The sequence below is a fragment of the Pollicipes pollicipes genome, unplaced genomic scaffold (assembly GCF_011947565.3).
Source record: "Pollicipes pollicipes isolate AB1234 unplaced genomic scaffold, Ppol_2.1 Scaffold_4002;HRSCAF=4701_pilon_pilon_pilon, whole genome shotgun sequence".
Taxonomy (NCBI): domain Eukaryota; kingdom Metazoa; phylum Arthropoda; class Thecostraca; order Pollicipedomorpha; family Pollicipedidae; genus Pollicipes; species Pollicipes pollicipes.
This window is the reverse complement of record NW_023596420.1, coordinates 233441-255247: the sequence shown is the minus strand read 5'-3', so window position 1 is coordinate 255247 and position 21807 is coordinate 233441. Positions and strand designations below refer to the sequence as shown.

The 21807-nt window shown below is 47.9% G+C and overlaps 1 protein-coding gene across 1 annotated transcript; it reads right to left on the bottom strand.

Moving 5' to 3' along the window:
- Positions 1 to 8577: 8577 nt before the first annotated feature.
- Positions 8578 to 16138, bottom strand: LOC119093844 (pro-resilin). Its single transcript, XM_037216857.1, has 5 exons — positions 16071 to 16138; positions 14421 to 14636; positions 10874 to 11187; positions 9921 to 10107; positions 8578 to 9209 (listed from the first exon to the last, which is right to left on the bottom strand). Exons 1-5 carry the CDS (start codon positions 16083 to 16085, stop codon positions 9132 to 9134), a joined length of 810 nt encoding a protein of 269 aa, XP_037072752.1. The 5' UTR covers positions 16086 to 16138; the 3' UTR covers positions 8578 to 9131.
- Between the last annotated feature and the right edge of the window lie 5669 nt (positions 16139 to 21807).

Here is a 21807-nt window from a genome sequence, read left to right as displayed (position 1 = left end):
GTCTGACTGCCGGGAATCGTCTCCCAGTTGATCTTCCAGCTTATCGTGAAGACAGAACCTGTTCGGAGCTGGGCAGAGATGATGGAGCTCGTGAACAACATGTTGCGTACTTGTAGGTGAATTTGTGACGACAGCAAATATTGCAAGTCACGTGGTGCGTTGCAACTTCTTGAGCATCATGAGTAAATTACGAGCCAATATGGTACACTGCATGCATCACGGGTGTTGATGTTAATAGCAACGCACCAAAATTGGCCCACGCTTAATGCCTTCAGGTTTATTGAGTACAACAATGCACCAGTGTTTTCCGCTAAAAGAATTCCTCCTTGATGCTACCGAAACACCGATTTGACACGAATCGTGACATCATCAAAACTGAGCCAAGACAGCAGTTTTCACAGGTCGTGGTTTGCTGTGGGGGGCCTAAACGCAGACCAGGTAATGCATGAGTGTTAATTTACCCAGGGGATTCGGTGTTCAACAAGCTGTTGCGCCGCGTGCTTGTGTACAGTGGCACGGCTTTGCTGGACAGTTGCGCAGCTTTGGTTCGGCTTCAGCGCCGCGTCATAATCGTGTGTCGAACATTCCACTGAGTCTGCCAATGATTCCAGCGGCAGCACTTCAGCATACCTTACAGGCCATTTGAAACCTAGATGCAGTATAGCATGCCCTGCAATATATCACGATTGCCGCTGGTATTTTCCCAACTGTCATCCTGAGCCAATGGAGCCTGATTCCTGTTTGTACTTGGTGCATGTATGTTACGCATATTATAATGTTGTTACACACCAAAGGCAAGCATGCAGATCTGCGTAAAAGCAAACTTTTACGGATAGCTCCTTTCCTAGGGAAAAGAACCTCCTTGCCAAAAAGTGAATTATGGCAGCACTAGTTGCCAATGCTGAGGCTTGGCTTAGCCTCGCTGGCGCTCTACCGAGCGTGAATTTGACCCGTCGCGGTGCAGACGTCGCACGGCGCCGCTGGGCACCGAGTACGACAGATTTTAGCTCACCAGGGAGTTATACTGAAACGGCAGAAAAATCTAAATTGAAGGAACTGAAAAAATGGTGCGCAGTATTCTATGCAGCCAAGGTAATTAAATATAATAAAATGACTACGAATTAGCTGCCTATGTTTGTGGTGAGAGTGAATCTTAACATTTCTTTTTAAATGCTCTCAGGGGGTTACCACTAAATGTAGCGCTCTGGAGAAAACGAAAGCGCAGTGACTTAGTTCCACTCTTCACTCTCACAGAGTTCCCCAACGGGCCTTCGGTATTCTGAGCTTATCCAAAGAACAAGTGGGACGCATTCAGCTTCCAAATCATGCAACACCTAATTAACACGCATAGGCGGCCGAAAATCTAAAAACATTTTCTGAAAGTTTGTCGTAAATATTGGCGTTCTATTTCGCGCAGGTAAAAAGTTGGAATTCTTTAGAAATTAGAAAATAATACCGTCCCTGCGGTCTGCTAGAAAGATGCTGGACTCGTAATCCAGTGGCAATGGGAATGAGTCCCAGAGTGGGTGCATTGTCTGGCTCGCCTGAAATGGAAAGGTCCGCTGGCAACTGGCCAACGAGGGGCAACCCCGGCCAGGGGCGGCCGTGGCGCAACATTGTGTGGCACGTAAAACAACCCTCCGCATTCCTGTCTGGCGCAATGGCGGAGGTAAAATTATCCGTTGAACTGGACGGTACGACTTGGACGGTGGGTTCAGGGCACACGCAACAAGTTATGCTTAGCAGGTGCCCTGAACCCAAAGTCCCCCATGCAAACCATTCGGAATATATTTTATAAAGTAAGTTAAAAATTTGCAAAAATGTTATGAGAGAACCAGGCACGTTACGGCGCTACCGTTTAAACAAAACCTCTTTTCTAATTTGGTCCATCTACTAAAACAGCTGTCCCGTTTCCATCTCCCCTCGTCCCCTCCTTCCAGTGCGCTTCGTCGACTTCCCAGCACTGTATTTCATCATCGAGTGGATCACACTTAAGCAGTTGATCCCTTTTCTGTAGGAGGTACATGCAGATACTCCGGCAGAATTTTTGCGTCTGATTTGTGCCCTCTCATGGCTCAGATACTACCAATGAGCATGTACTTTTACTCGTAATAATTCCCAGCGGCATCTTTGACCAACACCTATGTGCTACATAAACCGACAGAGACTCGCAAATCAAAGGAAAGTGGGCAACCACGTTTGGTGGCACAGTTCTTTTCATGTTGACTTTCAGACACGCTGGAAAAGAGCTGTCTTCATGAACGCATTGAGCTTGTTAACACCTACCATTTGAAAGTCTGTAGTTTTCGCCTCATCCTTATGTATCTAATTCAGTATCTCATGACGGACTGTTTTGCTTTGGTGCAGAATCATTGATGGAAGTGTTCCTCATTTGTATGGAGTTTTAGACTAAAATAATCATTTTGAACACCATTCGGTGCGGTTTACAGACCGCCATTTTCAAGACCTAAGCCCCTCGAGCCACACGCCCGCGAAGATGTGCAGACTTTTTCGTGCAGGCTTTTTGAAGGTCACCCAGGCATCCATGACTCCATAACTACGTCACTCAAATTCTGTTATTCCATTAGTCATGCATGATCAAGGTCTAGAAAAAAATTATTATTTAGCCATTCATGTCTGGCGTTCTAGAGCACTACTTCCAAACATAACAGCCTTCCATTAGCTGTTAAGCCTCGCATTCAATTCGTCAAATTGGTTACAGTTATCGCCAGATACAGTTTAGGCAGCAGCCATGCCACCATTTTTGTTACCTTCGTGCCCTTAAATTGATTCCCCTAATATATGTGCCTCTTCATAACCACAACACCCAGGCACTTCCCTACGAAATACCTAAGGAATATTTCAGGGATCTGCAGCTCCTAGCCTATGTGTTATAACGGAGCCCAACCACTATGCTTTTATCACAACCAACAAGCTCATAGCAGCGCGTTAAAATTGTTAATGATACAGGTCGGGCTGGCAAGCCTGTTACGTTCCTGTAACTGGCTTTGTCTGCCAGAACTTGACTTTAACCCCTAATGAAATTAAATGTGACAATCTATTTCAACATTGAATGTAACAACGTCGTCGTCGTCGTCAGACAGACGTCCTAGCAGGGTGCTTGTTAAATTATGCTTGGCATGGGTCACACATAGTGAGTGATTTCATTGGTGAATTCCCTAACTTCCTGCCCACTGTTTCTCATCACTTCTTTTCTCGGCTCTGTACACATCACGCAATTTTCAGGAAAAAGCTGAACAGAATCATTGCTTGGCTATGCAATTAATTCTACAACAATCTACAACAATTATGTTCATGATTCGACAACTGCACAGTCGGTAGACTGTCAGAACTCACAAAACTGTTGTATTCGTCCGTTGGATATTCACTAAATTCATTCGTCACCTATCTGTTTAGCTTAGAATTGGGGTAGTTAACATAATAAAGCAGTTTTGTGAGATATCACGTGGATAGACTAAGCACTGTACAGTCCCACAACACGATAAAATGATTGCATTCAGTTGTTCGCCTCGCGCGCTCACTCGCTTCGCCTGAATCGCTATGAAACGGGGTTGTCATCTCCTAACTTCAAACATTTAGTTAAACGGCGAAACTGCTTCCCACAGCTGTCGGTTTGCTGTTAGCACGTGTCAACAGCAGTTTCGCTGTTTACTTTCAACCATTCTGGACTGGGGAGATAGAGCCCATTACATGCCGCAAACAGTTCAAATGGTCAACATCAGCCGTCAGCCGATTTGTACATGCAACGCAGCACCAATATACCATGTCCAATAGCTTACGCTAACCACCATTGCATCGTTGGTAGATGTTGACAACTGCCAGATGCAGGAAGAATTGTCATCCGCATATATTGCGGAAACAATACGCGCCCTCCTGCAGGAGACACTGGCCTTTCATGCTGACGAATCCTGTTCTGAAAAATTTATTCTGCAAGAGTTGACGTCAAAAACATAAAACCAGCCGATGGTCAATCATTTCCGCAATTCCTGATCATCATGTAAGGTCAAGGTCAAAATTACGCAAACGTTTCTAAGTCGGTGTGCACTAGTACTTCACTTCACTTCACTTTCATGAGACCGACCTTCTGTCCATGATCTGTAGGCAGTGCACCGGCGAGGTGCAGTAGCTGCTCGCTCCGAGTTGTTCGGTCCGAAAAAAATGCACTTTCTTTTGGCCCAGTGCTATAAACCAGATATCCGGCACACATTCGCTGGAGACGGACGTGCACCATAGCAGTGCGGTGCTTTCTGCCATCACAGATACAGCAATAGCTCTGAGCTAACACGCACGCTTCCCCTCCCCATTCCGTCAGTGCACGACAGACGGGTGCACAGTGCACATCGACGCCTCCCAATGGAACTCTCGCGCTACGCGATGTCTTGGTCCGCAAACGCATAGCTCCCGCTAAATCGCCCTGTGCTATTGCCCCTCCCGCGTTGCAGTCTCATTTCGTTGCGAACGATGCGCGGGCTACGCCCGGACCCTGTGATGGTGATCGGACGTGAGCCTGGTTACCAACGTTGGAGCCTGGTTGTCACTTCCCACTCATGAAAACGACTCACAAATCTTGGTTCTGACTGATTTGTTTATAGACATCAGTATCGGGGTCCTACATCGCATCGGCTGTTTAGAAAACACTGCACGTTGGTTTCTGGTTCTTATTGGTTATTTCTAGAACCTGCACGGCTTCCCATTGATTCCTTCACAGACATTAGACCATGATTCCTGGTATCCACTGGTTCGTTCACAAACATCTGACCCTGGTTCCTGGCTCCTACTGACTCCTTCACAGCGTCTAGGGCATGTATTATGGCTGCTGCGCTCTTTACCAGGAACCTTTTGGTTCCTGGAAAACAGCAAATCACGCTTTCTAGTCTCCATTGGTTGATTCGCGAAATATCACATCATGGCTCCTGCTTCTCATTGGCTCATTCGTAATCACTAGCGCAATTGACCATTTAGCAGCTTAACACCATTAAATATATGTCGTCTGAGATCAAAGCTATTCTTTATGTTCTGTACTATCTAATAATGGAAGGTAGATAGTTAAGTGGGCCGTGTGGATGCACATTTCCTCTTGATCAGCACTCCAGATCAAATTTCGCTTCCCGCTGATTCCTTTGTTGTATGAGGCCCTTAGTTCTTGCTGGATGTTCTGCATCACCCAAGTCTGGACGAGCACCTGGTTCCCAATGTTGGTACCTGGTTCCCACCTCCCCGTCATGGAAACGAGACTCGGATCATTGCCTGTTGGATCTCTGATCATATCCCAGAATGGATCTTTGTTCTTGCTGGACCCCTCTCAGCAACACCAGGCAGGGTCTTAGTTCTTGCTGCATCTCTGTGCTATGCCAAGCCGGGTGGTGTCAAGCTGGATTCTTGCTACCCCGTAGCAAAATTATGTGCCGGGTTCCAATTCTTGCTGGACCTCCCGCTCAGGTTCCAAGGGATTTCTACGTTCTTTCCGGCTTTGGAATCAGTAGCTAGCAACCGCTTCGCGGCAAAAAATCTGAGCAGTCAGACACACGACCGGTGGTGCTTCCGGGACTGCTAGTGGGCGACTCGATGACCTGAGACAGTTGTCTCGGCTGCCTACACTGCCTGACAGCGTTGCCATCTGTCTGTGTTAGCCCATTCTGTTCATCGAATCTCATCGTCGCTATCATCCGTTATTATCGTCCTACCGACGTGGCGGCGTATCGTGCGTGTGCTTTCTGTGAGTGTGAGTGTGAGTGTGAGTGTGAGTGTGAGTGTGAGTGGTACAGTGGTGTCGTGTGAGCGTGAGATATTCACCACCTCGCACGGGACACGTGCGTGTGATGGCATCAGCATCACAGCAAAGCGCGCTACGTGGCAGGATAGTTTGAAGTGGTCATTCTCCGGCAAAATCCTGACCACCGAGCGGCGTACAAGTTTCTGTCGGAAAAAATCCCCTGCGTTACATCAAGGTCATTCATGTTACACGGGAGGAGGCCACGGAGGCTCCCCTGCGTTACATTAAGGTCATTCATGTTACACGGGAGGAGGCCACGGAGGCAGCAAGCGGGCGAGGGGATAGAGAAGCGAGTGCTGGATTCGCGAGAACCTTCACAGAAAAGGATTTAGAGCAGTTCCATAGATCATTCCGTGTTAACCCAACAACCGTACTCATCCATGAACTGTACATATACCAGGGACGGGAGTCTCATCAAGGTAAACGAGGTCAAGTTTGCATCAAAGCGAAGCTAAAGAGTACCACAACAGTGATCAAAGTGACCGAGTTTGGTCATCGAGTTCGTTGAAACCAGACAGAGGAAAAAGCAGAAATCTTACAATTAAAAATGTGGATCCAGGTGTGTGGTTTTTTCACGCGCGATTGTACACTAACCATGGATTGCGTCACTTGCCGGACGTATTTAACGATTGATTTCAGATATCGAGAACTAAAGCAATGAGAGACTTTAAACTATAGCTATACGATGAAGGTGAACGTGCTGTCAACAAATCGCCGAGGGATCGTAATGCTGTCCGTTCCTAAGTCGCGGCAAAAAGAGGCCAGTAGGCCACTAATGTAATTTTGTAACTTGTCTTTCATCCTCTGTTTTAATCCGGATAGTTTTTGCAATTTTAAAGACATTTTTATCCGCAAAGAGCCTCAAACAGGCTGTGACATCAGGCCAAGCGGGCTGGACTATGAAAACTGCACAGGCCCGTAGCCCATTTTATTTTCTCCAATGTACAAGCGAAATGTAGCTTGCTTATTATCCTAAGCTCAGTCAGCAACATTTCAGCTTTTCCGAATTCATCCAAAACATATGCATAAAACTTAAGCTTGCTACTTTCTTATGGGACTACGTTGTAAGATATCTGACATTGCCATTCTATGTTGACTTTTTTAGGCAATTATGCATGCTGAAATATGCAAGTATGCTTCATGGTCCATCCTCGTTGGCATGTATGGATGCTTTTGGCCTGGGAAAGTTGGCAGTCTGACCAACAGGCACCGAACAATGCACCATTGTCCTAACGCTACATTACAGCATTTGCTGGTTGCATATTAGTCTTGATTCGCACGTAACGTTTGCGCGCTGCGTACGGCACTTAAATGAACACGACAATAATGGTTTTGTTGACACTCTTCCTTGTATGTATGTGCAGTGTTTCATTTTGCTCAGGCAAATTGCCTCACGCATATTGTTAAAACTACTAATTTATCACGGACGACGGTGTTTATGATAAGGCAATTCAAAATTACGTAACTTGTTCAGTGCATTAGCGAGGAACATTACTCACATAGATGAGACCGTAGTATTAGCCTTATTCCTCGGAGAAAAACCAGGAGAATGGAGATGCAGTTGGGTTGATATTTCAGTAGGATGCCTTCATCGAAACAATAGCTGAAGTACATAAATATACACACACACACATATATATATATATATATATATATATATATATATATATATACATATGCAATAGACTTCAGCTATTGTTTCGATAAAGGCATGTTGCCGCAATACCAATCCAACTATTTCTCCATTCTCCTGGTTTTTCTCCGAGGAATAAGGCTAATGCTATTGTTTTATCTAGAAGGCAATTCAAATAAAACTGGCCAAAATCGGGCAGAGCAAATCTAGGTAATTCTAACTGGCGGTGGCGAGTGCAATCATACCGCCTATTACAATTGCGCAACCTGCAGTTCTGGACGTATTCAGCGGTCGGATGGCCGTCACAGCCGAGTGGTTTCAGGTCGGTACTGTCGAAGGCCTTGACTTATACGTACTGATGGCCCCACCCCCTTCCCTCCATTCGATTACCACGCCTGTATATTCAGTGACCGCGGTTTTACCTTTGTGCAGAACTCATGATTACGATGATTCTGCAAAACAAGAATGACATTCGATGTGAATGGTTGTAATGCACTTACTTTCATAAACCTGTTGTGGCATGTTTCAAAAATGTTGTTCAATAAGCTTGACATTACTGGGCAGCACCCGGCAAAGCACGCGGAGACCGCATAGGGCTCTTGGCATTACAGTCTGCAGGACTCGTTCCTGTGCGCTGCGCGCATCCCCCAGGGCCTCCCGTTTGTCGACAGCTGTCTCTGAGACCAGGAGTTGCACCTTCCGCGAGCGGCACCGGACGCCGGCTGGATATTGCTACAGTGTGTGTTAAGTGCATATGCAGTTCGTATGAATAGTAAGTGCATGAATCAAGTGTATATTGATGACACTACATTATTTTGTTGCATTGTCATTGTAAGGCTGTAAGAGACGAGAAACAGGCGCAGACAAATTTCGATAGTTGAAACAGGGCTTTCCGAAGCAGAGCCTTTGCTGCTTTTAAGTTAGTGGAGCAGCAAATGCAATATATATATATATATATATATATATATATATATATATCAGAGCTCAAAACCCGTCATCCGAAATCCGTGCACTTGAGAACAATAAAATCATCGTTTACTGGCGCTGAAGTTAATTACTCGTCGGTTAAATATATCTGACATCCATGGCTCATCCGCATATCATCCAAAGCACTGTGCATTTGTAGACAAAAAGGACAAATCACTGCTGTATTATGCTCACGTACCATAACAGAAAACATGGATTGGCAATCACCGCTCGGCAGCCATTGACCGCTATTGTCAGCCGCTATCCGTCAGCGGCGCGCCCACGCCGCTTTCGTAATGATCGGCGCCCTCCGGCTGAGGCCGCGCGACGGTGTGCTGCTCGACGGGCCGGCGTCGGGGAGGATTCTGGAGGTCAGCTGACAGCAGGCTGTCTCCGTAAATCCCATGACGGATGGACACCTTGGCTGCCGCGGATCTGACGCCCGGGCTCGTCCCTGACACACCAGTCTAATAAATTAGATACAAAAACTTACGGCATATGAATGAGTTTGAGCGGCGAGCGACGATGCTCTTGGCAGCGACATCTTGACGCGGCCTTGTTTAGCCATGACGCGGCATTGTTCAGCCATGCACACATGCCCAGACAAGGTGCCGCTTGTTCTCTTTCACACTGCAAAGCAGACCAACTGGCACTCCCGTTCGCGATCGCAGCGCCACAGTGCGGTGGACGCGGGACCTCTGTTTCGTGCTTCTCTCGGTAGACAACACTGCAGCCGTCTCACTGCGATCCGTCCGCCTGGATGTAGCTGATCTTGGTGCGGTAGATGCCCCTCGAGTCGATGACGTATTGCACGATCTGCAAAAGGGTTTGCTAGAGTCCTACGCAGCATGCGATGTTTGGTATTGCAGTGATATTCTAGGTTAAAAGTGTAAAAAGGAAGCGAGACTCAGCAAGCCTGTAGCTTTTATATTACGATCACACGGATCGTGAGCGAATAAAATCCATGCTCACCCTCCTTTTTCCTTTCTTCGCCGAGCTTCACTTCATCTGCATCCGCGCGCCTCCCCTTTGTTTGGGTCAAGCCGCATGCGACAGCCATGAGGGGCACATATGCCTGTGGCGGGGGCCCTGACCGAGCGCCGAGCGCATACAGAATATAGGGGTCTCTGCGTGGGGTCCGTCCCAACGGAGGAGCCCCACATGTGCGTAGTTCAGTCCCTCTATTGCTCATGTTCCTCCACCCCACAGCCCTGAAATGGTCACCACTGGCCGAAAGGAATCTAGTTCAAACCAAATCAAACCAATACAAAGGCTGACTGTATGTCTAAAACGGAGACCCTTGCACCTTTTTACGCTTTTTTTCGCTCTGGAAGAGTGCTCAAAGATCTGAAAAAGTGCCGTTCATAGGATCGCAAACCTCTGATTTGAACAGCTGCGGCACCAGAAGACGACTCAAATTTCTAAGAGCGAGCGCTCAGCACCTGCCCCTCACCTGTGCCCCACACATTGACCTGGTACCGACCGTGCGCTCAGCACCTGTGCCGCACCTGTGCCCCACACACTGACCTGGTACCGACCGTCGGGCAACTTGACCCGGTATGCGCCTCCCTTGTTGCTCTCGTTTACGGCGTAGTCGTTGCCGGAGGCGTCGTCTTTGACGGCGTACGCGAACTCGAAGTCCTCGATCGGTGGGAACGTGACGTGCTCCTCAGGCCGGTAGCTGCCATCATCCCCGACTGGCCGGTACTGTCCACTGGTGGTGGAGGGACCAGGTCACTTCGGCACGATCCGCCGGTACGTGGCAATCACTTGGCTCCATATAATTATATCGTATAACTCTACCGAGTTTTAATGACTGGGTATTGACGGGACGTTCAACAACGAATTCTTCAGCGTCGACACCTCTTGTGCCGATTGCCCACGGTGATGACGTCACTTTTGGCCGGAAATCAGTGTCGAACCCCACAAATGTTCACCACGGTCCCAAGGCGAATACTGTGGCAGCTAAGAGACGCCATTCTCTCGGTGTCTACGAAAAGTGGTGGATTAATTCGAGGATTACTGGCCTATGAACAGACGATCTACCCAAAGAGGGGCGGTGGCAGTGTTACTGCTAAATGGGATTCTTAAACGCTGCACTGAGACCTTAAATGAAATCCTGCGCATTGTATGCATTCCTAATTCAAAATCAGTGTTTGAGACCCAAGCATGACAGCCGATGTAAGGAGTTGTGACGCGAGCGAACATTCTCTTTCTGACCATAGCGCAAGTGAGAAGAAGTCTTTCAGTGTTGTTTACTCATTTCCCTGCTTGGTGCTTACGTCACGAGCTATATTATTTTAAAAACCGCATGACATGCGCAGAGCCTGGTGCTTTCACTCGTCCAGAAAAACGTTTGAACCTAAGCTCTCAAAAGCTGTGATAGCCCGTGCAATAAGCAGGCCATCAGTGAACCGCCAATGGTCACGCAGGACTCCGGCTTTCAGTCGAGCGCGCCCACGTCTCCTCAGCGACCTTACCTGTTGCCGGCGCCCTGGTCTGTCGCACTGTACTGGCCAGTGTTGTACGCTCCCGGCCGGTACTGCCCGTCGTCGTACTGTCCGGCCGGCTGGTACTGGCCGTCGTCGAACTGTCCGGTTTGGTCGGTCTGGCTGCCGCTGGACATGTCGGACTGCCCGCTGTCCGGGGAGCCTTCGGTGAAGAGGCCCTGCACTCCGTCCTGACCGCCTACAGACAGGCCGAACAGGCCGCCCTGCTCACTGTCTAGCCCTTCAGGCAGACCGGGCAGGCCACCCTGCCCACTGTCCAGCCCCTGTCCAGCGTTACTGACCACCTGAGAAAGAGGGCGCCGATGATGCCGATGTTACGCCTACGGGCGGCTCAGGTGTAGTGGCAATGTTGTACCCGAGGAAGGCCTCATCGCATAAACACAGAGAGTACACAGCCATTTGAGTCTCGTAGAAAATGACGACAGCAGAATGTAGCCGGCTCCTGCGAAACTCAAGGTGTACCCTGAACTCACGTAGTTGCTGCCTGATTACGATAGAGAAATATACGACTAGAATGAGACACGTACGCGTGGTAGGTGTTTGCTGATACCACTGACGTGAAGCTTTACGTGTTGTCTCATGATATCGTGTTGGAATCTATGTACCATGTGCCACTTTGTGCCTGGCATGTGACACATTATGCAGCACTATGTATTGATTGTTCGTCCACACATCGTCTTGGCTGATGAATTTTCGCTGGTAAGTGAAACTTAGGAATACCACCTAAACTTGACTTACCCTGTTATGTTTCGTAACAGCGGTGCTGACATGCGTGACCATTTAGGTACCTACTTACCCTCCGTTACTTGTACGCAATATCGTCATTTAGACGGACGTGACGCTGCAAATTATCATTTAGCTCATATTTTGAATGTGACTAAAAATCGCGCGACAATTGGAAGGTCGAGTGCTGAGGGTAGGAGCGCCAGACGGCATGCTATGTACCAAAAGGTGGAAGGCTAGAAGGGAGGAGTGCTGATGTTGCATGACTGGTGTCACTAACTCTGAATTAATCCTTTCACTGTGATTCAAATCAGACACAATCGTGAGGGGCGCAAGCCATTCAGCGTGTGTGGCGTGTCGTGATTAAACCAAGCACCTGCGAGGTGGCACAACGTAGCAAGTAGCAGCAGCATCGGTTCCGGCGGGTGGTATGAATATTGTACTTGTCGTCCGCGAAATAGCCTCACCATCAGGGATATTCTAATGCACACCGACATTGCCATGCCGATTGAATTGTGAGCAATTGCAGATGATCTCACTGGCCGTGCTGATCACAAGGTCCATGGATGGACGCAAAAAACCTCGGTGGTCGGCGCGCTCTTACACTGGATTATCGTCCACCATCGCCGTCTCGCCCGTCAACTCTGCATCAGGCCCATGCATGATCAGCCTCTCAAAGTTTGTGCATATGGGGCATGCTAAGCTGTCCTTCAGATCCGGATAAAACTGTTCGAGAACCACGCGGACCAGCTGACGTCCCTGATCTGATCGCCAGGCACATACATTACCGACAGATTCGGTGATCGCCGCACTCGCTGCAGACGGTCCTGAATGCATGAGGTCCTGCTGCTGCATGACATGTGGCGTTACTCCTGCTATTGGCGACCACGCGACTTTCCAGATCGTGACACGAAGCCGACCTTGGACGGCTGGGCCTCTGCGACCATTGCACACATTCATCACGTTCCGCGGACGTAATCTGACATCAAGCGACCTGTCCGTCTGTTCGGTGCGCAATCTGCCACGCGACCGGCGGATTGCGTGTTGCGATGGCAACGATGCTGCAACCGTTGTCATGGTGATCACGCTGCTCGGAGGTCGGACGGGCTGCAGCACGCTCGCCAGTACGGGGGTCTTTGGAGGGCAGTGTGCACATGGCATCAGTAGTCTGAAGTCTTCATATGTGCCTATTGATTTGCCACTTTCCATCGGTGGTGTAAAATCCTGAGGGACTCGCTGTGACTTCAAAGTGACCTCAACCCCGTTCTTCAGTGTTGAGCTGTCTGTGAATGAAGCGAAGTGTCCTGCCAGTACTGAACTGTCACTAAACTCACGGCATCAAATGTAACCCAATCGGCACCCATTCTCTGCGTGCAGGAAAGGCAGCATATCATGTTAGCTACTTTCCAATCTAGTTATCAGACCCATTAGTATAGGCTGCAAAAGGTGACTCGCTTCTATAGCTTAAGCTTTGACACCATCTTTATGAAAGCAGTTCACAAATCTCACTAACGTTATTGCCTCCCACGCAACACAATATACATTGTCGACCATTTTAGAAGCAGAACGCGGGTGCCTTGACGATACCAGCTACAATACTTTCAGACAACCCCATAGATATCTTGCGCGGGGTAAAGTGCTTGTCAATCGACCGTGATGAAAACCGGGAGGTAAGCCATCTCGTCGTGCTCACCGGAAAGACCGGCTCCCGCCTAGCGTGCAGTTCAGCTGCTATATTCCGGTCCCTGCTCCGGCGGCGATTTGTTGTTCGGCGGACTGCGGCACCTCAGAGTTGCCCGACTGAACGCGGCCGTGCGAAACCCTCCGCCCCGCCACGCTTAGCGGTGGTCACTGCGATGTAAGCCTCACGGCTCATCCCCGCCTGTCGGCTGTGACGTCTTCCTCCTCTGTGTAGGTCCTAATTGTGGTGCAGCGCAAGAGCTGCTGTTGCACATGCGTTGTAATCCTTTTTGACATGCAACCTATCCGAGCTCAGAGACGCCGTATGCCCATTTCCCGCTTGGAACCGGAACACCAAATTAATGATGCTTTTGCTGGCGCGTTCAAGCAACAACGGGGATGCGCACAGTTTGTGCGTGAATTAAATGCGGCCACCTTTAAACACTTGATCAGGTCTTGTGAAAGATGGTGGCGAAGAAAATTGTTCAGCTTTTTTGCGAGGTACGGTCAAAACATAGACACCACGCTTCGATTTGAGTAGCATTGAACGTCTAATACGCTTCAAACTTTAGGCTATTCCTTACGTTGATCTGCTTATGTATCGTATATCTGCTTCCCTTGTAGATTAAGGCTCAGATATGTTTTGTTTTGACATGATGGGGGTCCCAGTTATTAACCTCATGACGCTGCGAAGTCGGGTCATCGAAATCTGAATCCAACTAGCTGTCCTTCAGCTTCTTCGCGATTCTAAAATTTTACGTTGCCATGTGTATCAAATGGAGAAGGTGAAATAATGGTGATATTACAGGGTTGCAGGAAAGCATTGTCTTATGAAACATTTAGCCTGGAAGCACCCAATAATTTGCAGGGCGTAGATTATGAAGCATTGCGCTTCTTATTGTTTCGTCGTGTTCGCTTGCCGGGCCGGGCCGGGCCACCCGTGCTCGAGATAATCTTAGTCCAGGCAAGACTCACTGGACCTGAGGCTCAGCTCATAATAAGTGACTGCCGCCACAACAATCACGCAAATATAACAATAGGCCTGCTCGAAGCAAGCCGTTCACGGCTTTTGATGTGTAATTCACGACCATGGCATTTCCATGTAAACACTCACAAATTCAGCGATGTCTTCGATGTCTTCCCCTGAGCCGGTACCGCCTGGAGACTCGATCTCAGCGCTGGGTGGCAAGTACTCGGAGCTGGGCGGTGTTGGGGGAGGAAGGTAAGTCTCGGGAGGGGGGAGGTACACCTCGGGAGGGGGGAGGTACTTTTGAGACAGACCCTGCGGCGCTGCTGCTGCCACAGAAGCCAGAACGGCTGACACCATAATCTGAAGGAAGAGGACACTAGCTGAACGCACAGGTGGGCGGTGAAAAGCAAAACTTTACTTATACGTTAAAACGGCTGCATGAGCATAAGCGGCAACGAACTAGCATGAGGAACTTAAGCTAGCAAACAATGTGGTTGTAAAAAGCACTTTATGTACCTAAGATATCACGCACACAATGTTGATAAACAAAACCAAAAGAAGATACAAAAAATGCAAATGAGGGTAAACGGGAAACGACGCACTTTTTATGTACGCACTTGTATAAGACACCAAATGCATATGAGGCTTTATTTTAGTAGCAAGCAAGTACATTTATCTGTGCAATACCGCACTCCGATATGCAATGCATGCAACCACAATTTGCACGGCCATTACCCATTTCAAAGAAAATGTTCCTCACTGAGACATTCAACTCAGTTTCATCGCAACTTCGCGTTTTCAACATACCACCATGTAAATGTGGCAACATAGTTTAACGACAAAATACAACAGGTAGCAGGTACCTCATCAAACGTCTTAGGCACATCTCATTGCTGTTCTTTGCGGAATTACAGGACGATTGACGTAACACAGCTGTTAGGACAACCAAGATTCTAAGAACCACAAACTTGTACCAAACGCCATCCAACTGGCTGAAATTGTTAATGGCTTGAATAAACCACTCCATGCATGACTGTATTCAGCACAAAAAATACAAGGCGCAATGTCACATGCATGCATCGTTTTTTTTTTGGCAATTTGTTAACACTTTTGCAGTAATAAGACTGAGTATGCTTCGAACAAATGTCGGATGCAATTCCAACTGAACTTAACTTTAAAAAAGCACTCTGCCGAAATCAAGTATACAAAAAATTGAGATGGGAGCAACAGTCAACCCGGATGTGAACTGTTCCTATAAAATGTATGTCTAGTAATTTTCACAGAGGCTTGGCGCGTCAAAGGTTCCCAAACGCAAACAAAATTTGAAAAAACACATGACAACAGTTATCGCTGTGAGACAACATTAATAATGCTTTCTAGCTACGAATGCCGCCATAATTTAGGGATTTCTTCCTGGAAAGACCTCCCAGTGTAGGCTTGCTAGGCATGATAATTATACTAGTCAGGATTCGCATGCGTTATTTTTCCCATTCAGTGCCGAACTGCGTCACACCACACTTACTAATGGTGGTCAATGTGTTCGACGTACCATTTTAAGACATGCATACACGGTTCAAAAGGGCTGCCAAAGATGTTTGCAAAAACTTGCGCTTCGTCACGGACAAATTCACAATACTCACGTCAAATTCAAGCATTTTTTAAGTCACAAAATATTTAATTCTTCCATCTCCATGGCAGCAATGATAAAACTTTACGGCAATGTGTAAAACCGCTGCTTATTTCACGTATAGCGTCACAAATGATCGCACGCGCGGTCGTGCAGCGCTCCCCTACCTGGAGTGCAGCCATCTGCAATGGTACCGGTCCGGGCGTGAAATGCAAACAGCCCCTTCCATGGCGGACGTTTTATAGGTGAGGTGCGCCATGGGTCGTGTAGTCTGCCGAAGAACAGGTTCCCCCTCCCCGAGAGCATGCCGCGGCCGCTCAGCCCCGCAGTTTGACCTCCACGCGCGGCGCCTATGGATCCCGTCCGAGTCCGGCCAGATCGCCGGTAAATAAGGCGCCATTATGCCGGCCGTCATTTTTATGGAATGTGTCCTGAATATAGACCGTCAGCCTACTGTTTGGTATAATGGTTTCACATCATTTGTTTGCAGGCAGCCATGAATGTTAGGAATGTCTGGCTTTAAGCCTGTTTTTAAGCGTTTGGGCCAGATCAACTCACAACTGGTACGCTCTTGTTGGATTTAAGTGGAATATGATGTATCGTGAGTCGGCCCTTACTGTAGCCGGATAACCGTGGTTTGCCTCTGTCCAGCCATTTATATATATATATATATATATATATATATATATATATATATATATATATATATGGGTATGCATTGTTAATATCCATGAATCTTGTCGACAATAGATCATCTACGAATGCGGCAAATGCTGTGCTGAAACATTCGTATTAATTTTATATCCGACATAGCCGGTAATAAAACCGCAGCGCACAAACGGTTGTGCAATGAGCAATGAAACGAGCGCGAATAGCCATGCAAACCAAGTGGAATTGCGGCTTGGCCTGAAATGCGCCGATTGTTCTCTGTATGTGCCACATAAAAACGCTAAATTATTAAATAGCAGAGCTATTCGAATTTGACAACTTTCATCGAGATGTTATAAAATCCGCTTTTGAGCTCATTCAAACTTTTCGAGTCAAGTCAGATTTCTTCAGAGGAAGTGATCTGACTCAAAAAGCAGTGGCGGCAGACAAGCTGTATGGCTGTTTGCCTTAATACTTCGCGTTGTATTTCCGATAATGTTCTCTCCGGGGATTTGCTTCTTCATGTTTGTGCATGCATGGAGGCTAAAATAAATGTCCCAGAATTAAAACCTGCCAATTTATTTCTACTAAAATTAACCGTTACATCCTGGTAACGTTGTACTTCGGAACTGTTTGGCTTATCATAATTATTCTCCCACAAAAAAGGAAAACGCTTCAATGACGATGTGTGAAGCATTCAATTTGCGCGCACTTCTCCACACACACATCCATCCACAACATTGTGTTCTGTGTTGCCAAGCTGGTACCGAAATGATGTACAAAGCTATTCATAAAACACTGCCGTTCCCACTCTGTGTCACTCGGTTTGACAGTACAAGTGCCCTGTCATGACACGAATGTTAAGGTTCAAAGACAGCAAGCGGACGCCTCTGGCACCTACATTTGGGCTCTGGCGAGCACCGGCAGCAGCCGCTGAGGCGTCTCCAGGCCTCGCATGGCAGCTGGGCTCTGGCGAGCACTGGCAGCAGCCGCTGAAGCGTCTCCAGGCCTCGCATGGCAACACATCGTCCCCTGAAGACATTGCTCCTCGGCGACCAATGGCGAGCCGCCAGTCAGTAACATTACATTGCTCCTCGGCAACCAATGGCGAGCCGCCAGTCAGTAACATTAAATTCGTGACTCAACGCATGAGGTGACTTCCGGGCATGGAAAGCACAGGCCAGCCGGGCGGTCGTCAACCCGAGACGATCTGGGGCAGGTCCAAGCCGGCTTCACCTTCCTATCTGGGACGTCAGTTACTGAAAGGCGACAACTGATTGCATGCAGAGTCGTGTGGTAGCTATGCGACCGCATGATTTTACGACAATTGAGTGGGAATTACACGATGACGAAACAAGCGACGCCCCCCGCAAAAATACCTGCTGTCAAACTGTACACGATGTCCATTGGTGTGATCCAGAGCCAACGATTCCGGTAATTATGTCGTCTTTGGCGCATTTGGCCTCACTTGACACTAGATGCCCTGAACTGATGACACTTTGGATCAAGAAGCAGTGGGGTTGGATATATCAAACATGTATGGGAAAGTCTCCGATATACAGGAAAGCCAGGAAAGCATCAATCCTGCGACGAACGTACATCTTGGACGGCTTGAATGCGAAGTGCGATCGACATGACCCTCACTTGACTTTCACTTGCAAGCTGTAGCAGAGGGCCAGCAAAGTTATGCAGGCGTGAATGATAGCCACGTCAATGTCAGACTCCCCAGCCGGCGAGCTGTTTTACCGCGCCTTTCGAGTAGCCAAAAAATGAACAAGGTAACAGCTTGATTTGAGCACATGCTCGCAAGACCTGCGATGGGAACAGTTGGAAGGCGCCCTGTGTTAAATTGGAAGGCATTATTTCGGGCTCCTGCTGTCTACGCAACAGGACGACAAAGTTAGTATATTGATAACTTCTGCCATGCATGCGTGTTTCGCACTTTGTGAATAGTGATCGATGCCGCTGTATTATTACTGGCTTTATTCAAACAATGACTTTATGAGTTATTATCAGCACGTGAGCGCGTCGCTCTCGGGCTTCATATAGTGACAAACATGTTAGATAAGGTTTCATACACTTGTAAAAGTTAAATACACAAAACTATATTTTAGCTGTTTACCCCATTTCGCCTGCTCCCACACTTGCAGTTTCCAACAAATTAGATTACCATGCCATATCATGCGATTTGTTGGGGCAAATCCACGCAGCAGTGGATCGCATGCGACTCATTGGGGCAAATCAGCCAACAGTGTCTTTCTGTGGCTTATCGTCACATGATAACAGACACACGCATACGAGACAAACACATATAACCAACGCAGCTAATTAAAAACGCAATTATCACCGGCAAAATAGGAGTGGATTTTCAATGCATCTCAGGCACTTGGGACATGGAACAGTCGTTTCAGAGAGCGATGAAGACATACGCCATGCATCGTGTGCTGCTCGTCTGGCAGTGTACCTTAAGAGCGCCAACCTTAAGCGGGATATCGTTGTGCATTCCAGAATCTGTACTAAACGTGGCCATCAAGACAATTGTGCTTCCATACGCGCCAGCGGCGCTCGGCAGGCGTTGTTTGCTACCAAGGCGCCGCGGGCTCGGGTGCGTGTCAGGCCGAGCGGAGCTGTTGCCGCTGTCCTCTCGACAGCCCGATCAAGCAACTCGAGACACGGGGGATTCACTCATGACCCCAAATCAAAGCCAAGAGCGAAACAGAAACGTCTCCGTTTCGGCGAACATGTCTCTGCGCGGTCTTTGCCGAATTAGCATTTGCAATGTTCGCTGGATTGCTGAGGAAAATGGACGGCTGACGTCTGGACAATGGAGTTTCGGACCGCAAAGCTGTTTGGTCGGCTGACGAGCAATATATCTATCAAATCAAAGTGAAATGCCTTTGCTGACCGCTTTTATTCCGGTGGTATTCAAATATTAGCCTTGGAAAACCGAAAGCTCCCGAGAGCCAGGTGGGGGCGTGCGCGCCAATGCCGATGCCATGTGTCTGGCTGCTTTTTGGGCAATATAGGTAGGGATTCACCCAATAATGCCAGACGAGATAAGACATTTTGCATGCTTCATCGGAGGACTGTTTGGCATTCGACTCAGGTGCATTTTGTGCGCACTTGAATCCAGTTGTATTATGTTTTTTGGCAAACGAAGACGACTTTGTATTTAACGTAGACAGGTTCCGTGGTGAACAAATAAAAGCCGGGTTAATGACAAAAGTGAAACATGTTGCTGAGTTGGCATGTAATCATGCCAACTCGTTCAAAATCAATAGAATTTCGTACAACTTGTACAGAATAAAGCAGGATGTATAGATATGTCTCCATCAAGGATGTCTACCGAGTGGTGAACCAAGAACTTGGCTCATTGGTGAGAACTCCTCGTCCGCCTCGGCAGTAACAGTCGGCAGACCTCAACATCACCTCAGCAGTCGCTCGGTGAGGCGGGCGGGCCACTCTCGTCTATATTGCTATTTGAACATAGCGCAGCTGTCTGTCTGCCGTCTGTTATCTTTTGAGTCGCGTGCCGGTCACGCGACTAGTGGTTCAAATGTGAAATTTTGATATGGCTCAAGGACCACGTGCCATGCACACGTGAGCAGTCTTTGTAGATTCGTCCCTTTTCGAAAATTCTTCGCGCTTTATACGTCATCTCGACAGCCAGGTCTGTTGGAGGCGTGAATTCAACTTCAAAACGTCGACACGCGTACCGTCTACAACGAATGTAGTCAGCACTGGTTTATGCCGCCCACGGTCATGCCAGCAATGGTCGGGAAGCCGGCTATGTCGGCTTTTCGAAAGACGAAGCCAAATGCAATGCGCTGTCAGCAGCGAAATTTTCACCACCGCACGCACAGACTCATCAGCGTGTTTACCAGCAATGCACGAATATCCCTAAGCACTATCTCGTTCAAATATCAACTTTGGCTTTTGTCCTACAATATCGCTCTTCGCAACGCCGAAGTGCCTCTAATCCAAGGTCCTATAACAACTATGTTTAACCCAAGAACTAGGCCTATAACAAGGCCCTAAAACTTAAAGCGGTCTTGGATGATTTCGGTCATCATGACCTTCAAAAAGCCAGACGAGGTCAATGAACTAAGATGAACACGTGGCCTTTCGCTTGGAACAGGTACCCAGGTTCCACTTGCCCTTTGGAGATTAATCTTAAGTTTGATGTTGTTTGACCCTATTTAATCCAAGGTCATAACCTAGAAACCTCGAACTTTGACTTAAATGAGATCGCGTACCAGTCAATACACTGAATTTGATGTCTTTAGCTCTCTTAGTTCCTGAGATCTCAGGAGGATCAAATTGACCCCCGAGAGAAGAGTATCCAACCAGCCACCCAGGCACGTGTTAACATTGAATGTAACTGTTGCCGCCTTCTCAGTGGTCGCGCACTGAAACATTTCCCTTCCACTGAGCTGACCGCTCGTTTATACGAATCGCCGGTTTGAAGTAACGCGCATCTGGATAAGAATCAATACCAGTTAGAAACGTTCTGTGACAGTAGGGGTGATAATCATCTCTTACGTTCGTAAAAGCCGCCCTTATTGGATGTAAAGCATGGTATGGGAATACGGACTGGTGTTGGAATATCTGATCAGCCACGGCTTTTTTACCTCTAGGTATGACTAGGAGACATACTGGAAAATGTCTTGATACTCATTTTATCGGAGAGAACGCCTGAGAAGCATTCGAAAGCGATTATTTAAAAACACGCATTGCGATGCCCTTAAACAACTAAATGCCCTGGGGCAATCCCATGATGACGTCACCATGGGATTGCCAGGTCTAGTCCCAACTAGGTTCCGACCCCCCTGCTCTAATCGATCACCCAGTCGATGACACCGAGTATTTCAAGCAAAACGACGGAAACCGCTCGCGCTGTACTTCATACAGCTTTCGTTCTTCGAATCGTTTCGGGGAAAAAGAGGTGAGCAACGGTAACAACATAATTTATCATTCCGTTGCAGCCAGACCCCAGTAGCTGGGGAGATGTGCGTTTTCACCATACAAAAGAGCAACAGGGCTGATTAGACACCACTGGCATTTAATGCGTGCCTGTGCCTCCTGCCACAGCGATGCCAGAACGCGTCAGTCTAAACCACGGAGTGGAGAAATGCAAAAGAGCAGCACTGATCAAGCGAAGATCGAGTTTCAAGCCATGCGGAGAGAGGGTTCGTAAAAATGCGTCATTTTCAGGCCAAGCACGCTTCTCCTGGAAAGCAACACGCTATGTGTTTT

What these genes read in the sequence shown, in the direction of transcription:
- LOC119093844 (XM_037216857.1), bottom strand. An exon ending in TCGAAGACATCGCTGAATTT is followed by an intron (nt 11,188 to 14,420) that starts GTGAGTGTTTAC and finishes CCTCTTTCTCAG; the next exon opens with GTGGTCAGTAACGCTGGACA. An exon ending in GACCAGGGCGCCGGCAACAG is followed by an intron (nt 10,108 to 10,873) that starts GTAAGGTCGCTG and finishes CTCCACCACCAG; the next exon opens with TGGACAGTACCGGCCAGTCG.